Raw genomic sequence first — 4,392 nt, forward strand, 5'->3', positions numbered from 1 at the left:
ATACAGAAGCATCTTCCTCAGTTGAGTGAATATTAAGGGCTACAAGGGGGAATTGGAAGATTGCAATGCAGTCTGTGGTTTTGGACAATAAAAGCTTTGATAGAGTTTAAGTGATGAGAATATATATAAATTATAAATAATTTCTTCTTCACCCTTCCAGATTAGGTGAAGCTGCAGATGGCACAGCCAAAGTCAAAACAATGCATGAAGTGATGAGAAACAACATTGCCTTCTGAGAACATCAGCCTCCTAGCTGCTGGAAACCCTTCCTCCCAAAGCTGGGCATGATGTTACATGATCATTGAGCAGAGTCTGCAAGCATGGAAAAGCAAAGGACCCTGAAAGCTGCACCTCCTAAATAAAAACTTCCAAGGTTCAGCTGAACTGAAAAATTGTTCCAGCCATGGGAGAAAATGGAAGTTTTTGGGAAAGCTTGATATATGCCCATCCAACATGTACCACCTGGAAGCAAGAGGCAGAGGGATCCATCTACCACCTAGGAAGTATTCTCTTTGTTGTGGGCTTCATGGGTGGAAGTGGATTCTTTGGGCTTCTCTATGTCTTCAGCTTACTTGGATTGGGCTTTCTCTGCTCCTCTGTCTGGGCTTGGCTGGATGTCTGTGCTGCTGATATATTCTCCTGGAATTTCATACTGTTTGCTATCTGCTTTGTCCAGTTCATCTATGTTACCTACCAAGTTCGGAGTGTTTCCTTTGACAGAGAATTCCAGGAACTCTACAGTGCTCTATTCCAGCCTCTGGGAATTTCCTTGACTGTTTACAGGAAAATTGTCTTGTGCTGTGATGCAGAAGTGGTTACCTTGGAGAAGGAACACTGTTATGCCATGCAGGGCAAAACACCTATTGATAAACTGTCCTTGCTTGTCTCAGGCAGGTTTGTATCAGTTCCTTTAGACTTTCTTTTGTTGTTTGGTTTTGGGTTTGGTTTTTGTTTTTTTTTAAATCCTTCCTGGAAGTGAAAACCAAAAAAAAAAAACCAACCCCAAACCCCAAAATTTGCCTGATTTGTATGTATTGTTTGTTCATTTTCCAGTACAATAGATTAAATATTAATGCAAGGAATATAAATATTAATAGTCTAAATAGACTTGTCTAGGGCAGCACCAGCATGGAAACACTAAGCACAAAATCTGTAATAGCATAAAGGAAAGGATTTGAAGTTGTTTGTGGGTTTTTTTGGTTTGGTTTTTTTTTTTTTTTCCCAGACCACTATATCATAGCACTTAGCAGGATGGGCAAATAAAGGCAACAAATGTACTTCAGCCTCAGGCCATGGTTTGCTAGCTACTGCCTAGTTGAGCACAGCATCTTGCTTGTTATTCTGTGCTGCTATCATCTGAAGCAGGACTAAAAGTTGCTTCTGAAACTGAATATTGTGAGAGAAACTCTGTGTAGTGGAGAAGTTGACTTTGATACAGATTGGGGAGTGGGAGGAGAAGAGGAGGAGTAAGGGAGAGCAGAAGGCCTGGAAGTGCCCTTCCATAACAAGGGGACATGGTTGAGCCCTGCTGAGATCTGCAGAAGTGAGTCTACAGTGACTCTTAGGTTAGACCCTGAGGCAATAAATCTACCTGCTTCTACCTCTCCTGCTTACTGAGATCCTTCTGGTACCTTGCTGCTGCTTTGCTGAAGAGCAGTAGCAGCTTTTGTAATGTACATGAAATGGTGCTGGAACAGCACAAGAGTAGATGGCATATGATGGCCATGGGCTTATCTTTGATGGGACACTTTGTAGGTGCATTTTGACAGCCTGCTGCCTGGACAGATGGAATCTGTAGGCAGCTTGAGACTCAGCTGATTTAGGACTTTTTGCAGGGAATAATATGGATTTTAGGCAGTTGTTCTTAGTGATGCCCTGATTCAGAGAGCTGTCTAGAAAGAACCACGTGGAGGTTGCTTTTGGTCATCCTGAAGGGGAGGTGTCCATCCTTCTCCATGCCCAGCCAATTAGTAATCATGCAGGGAGTTCTTGCCACCCTCCTTGGTACAGGACAGGGCTGCTGCTTCTGATTTTTGTAAGAAGCATCAGTATCAGTGCAGAGCAGACATAAAAAGGGGACTCCTACAGCTTGCTTTTTTTCTTTTCGCCTGTGAAGTTCAAGCATATGTTTCCTGCTTGTGTGCCTTCAAATGTAAATATGATTTTTAAAGGAGAAAGGGGGAAAAAAAACCCACATTCTTTAGCATCTGTGGAAGGCCACAGCATTCCCACAGGGATCCCACACCTCCATGCTGTTCTGCTGGCTCTAGAGACAGTCAGGTGGCCATGTAATTCCTGTTAGACATTGAGAGACCTTTACCTAACACATGCTGTAGGGATCTCCTGCTTCCCACGCCCTCCTTCTGCCACTTGGTTCTCTCTGAAATGCATATTTGCCAAACCTAGAAGTATATCCCATGGCTTGCAAGTGAAGGAGGCAGACAGTGTTATGTGCAAGGGACTTTCACCTCTCCTCCTCATGACACAGCTTGAACCTTGCTGCATGGACCTGCCCCAAAGAGAATAGTCTGTCTTGAGCAAGGCCTGGGAAGATTTGCTTTTCAGCTGCACAATTATCTTTTCTTCTCTTTCAAATGGCCTGATCAAAGTTGAGTTTATAAATACAATTAGGATGCTATTGGCCACTGATTGCTTTTCCATGCCCTCAAAGCTCATGGGTAAACTCGTATAGTAAAAATAACTCCACCTTCCTACAGTTGTTGTTGCTGCACAGGTAGTACTAACCAATTACCACATCTTATCTCACTAGGATCAGAGTGACAGTCGATGGGGAGTTCCTGCATTATATTTTCCCTCTTCAATTTCTGGATTCTCCTGAATGGGATTCCCTGAGGCCCACAGAAGAGGGAATTTTCCAGGTAAAAATGGAAGGGTTTTCTTTTTTTTTCATATTTTTGAATCCTGCAGATCCTGAGCCCTCCCATTGCTGTCATCTGACTGACATGCTGGCTCCTGCCTGTGTGGGATCTGATGTCTCATGGCACCAGGGCAAATGGCATTTGTTGAGAGCTTTCTTTAGACCTGCCTTTGCCACTGGGGCTGCTCAAGGGAAGCAGGGAGTGCACGGCAGAGGTAGGGGCACTGGCACCCTGCATCCAGGCTGGGGCTGCTGGTTGGTGTGGGCACAGGCACCTTGTCATTGTCCTGTCCACTTGTTTCCAGTGTCCCTTTCTCCCCGCACTGTCCGCTTGTTTCCAGTGTCCCCTTCTTCCCCGCACTGTCCGCTTGTTTCCAGTGTCCCCTTCTTCCCCGCACTGTCCGCTTGTTTCCAGTGTCCCCTTTCTCCCCGCACTGCCCGCTTGTTTCCAGTGTCCCCTTCTTCCCCGCACTGCCCGCTTGTTTCCAGTGTCCCCTTCTTCCCCGCACTGCCCGCTTGTTTCCAGTGTCCCCTTCTTCCCCGCACTGCCCGCTTGTTTCCAGTGTCCCCTTCTTCCCCGCACTGCCCGCTTGTTTCCAGTGTCCCCTTCTTCCCCGCACTGCCCGCTTGTTTCCAGTGTCCCCTTCTTCCCCGCACTGCCCGCTTGTTTCCAGTGTCCCCTTCTTCCCCGCACTGCCCGCTTGTTTCCAGTGTCCCCTTCTTCCCCGCACTGCCCGCTTGTTTCCAGTGTCCCCTTCTTCCCCGCACTGCCCGCTTGTTTCCAGTGTCCCCTTCTTCCCCGTGTTTCCCGTGCAGCAGACCTTGCAGAGCAGGCTGGCTGCACTGAACAGCTTGAACTGCAGTGGGTGTGAGGATGCGAAGTGCAGGCTGCAGAGAGCGCTGGGTGCTTTCTGAGCAAGGGCACAGCAATGTCTGTGCCTTCTGGGCCAGCTAGTTCTGCTGTTCTGTGCCGCAGGTAACGCTGACGGCAGAGACGGACTGCCGGTACGTGGCCTGGAGGCGGAAGAAGCTGTACCTACTGTTCGCCAAGCACCGCTTCATCTCCCGCCTCTTCTCGGTTCTCATTGGCTGTGACATTGCTGAGAAACTCTATGCCCTGAACGACAGGGTGCAGGTGGGGCAGGGCTTCAGGTATGACATTCGCCTGCCCAACTTCTACCACGTCTCCCTGCCAGAGACCCCCCGAGTGCAGCCCCCCCACCGCCTGCAGAGAGGCTCCCCCCGGCGCAAGCCCGTGGGGACTACAAACTGCGGCTCCTAGGGGGGGAACTCTCTGCTGCGGCCAGTCCCGAAGGGATGTGAAGGGAGATGCAAAGTGGTGAAGCAGGATGAGACCCAGTCAAGCCAAATCTGACTGCCAAGTGCCATTTTACTTTCATGGGAGCTGCTTGAATTCTCCTCTCAAGAGCCAGTGGCTTGGCTTCTGCGTTGGGACTGTTTGTGCAATACGTTGAGTTTCTGTTGGTTCTTCTGATTCTTCATCTCTTTGCTTT

General features: G+C 48.3%; 1 protein-coding gene across 1 annotated transcript; it reads left to right on the plus strand.

The window, feature by feature from the left end:
- Nucleotides 1-403: 403 nt before the first annotated feature.
- POPDC3 (popeye domain containing 3) lies at nt 404-4,160 on the plus strand. Its single transcript, XM_054393043.1, has 3 exons — nt 404-894; nt 2,771-2,879; nt 3,855-4,160. The coding sequence occupies exons 1-3, from the start codon at nt 404-406 to the stop codon at nt 4,158-4,160; spliced, it is 906 nt and encodes a 301-aa protein (XP_054249018.1).
- Nucleotides 4,161-4,392: the final 232 nt, after the last annotated feature.

The sequence above is a fragment of the Indicator indicator genome, chromosome 27 (assembly GCF_027791375.1).
Source record: "Indicator indicator isolate 239-I01 chromosome 27, UM_Iind_1.1, whole genome shotgun sequence".
NCBI classification, from domain to species: Eukaryota; Metazoa; Chordata; class Aves; order Piciformes; family Indicatoridae; genus Indicator; species Indicator indicator.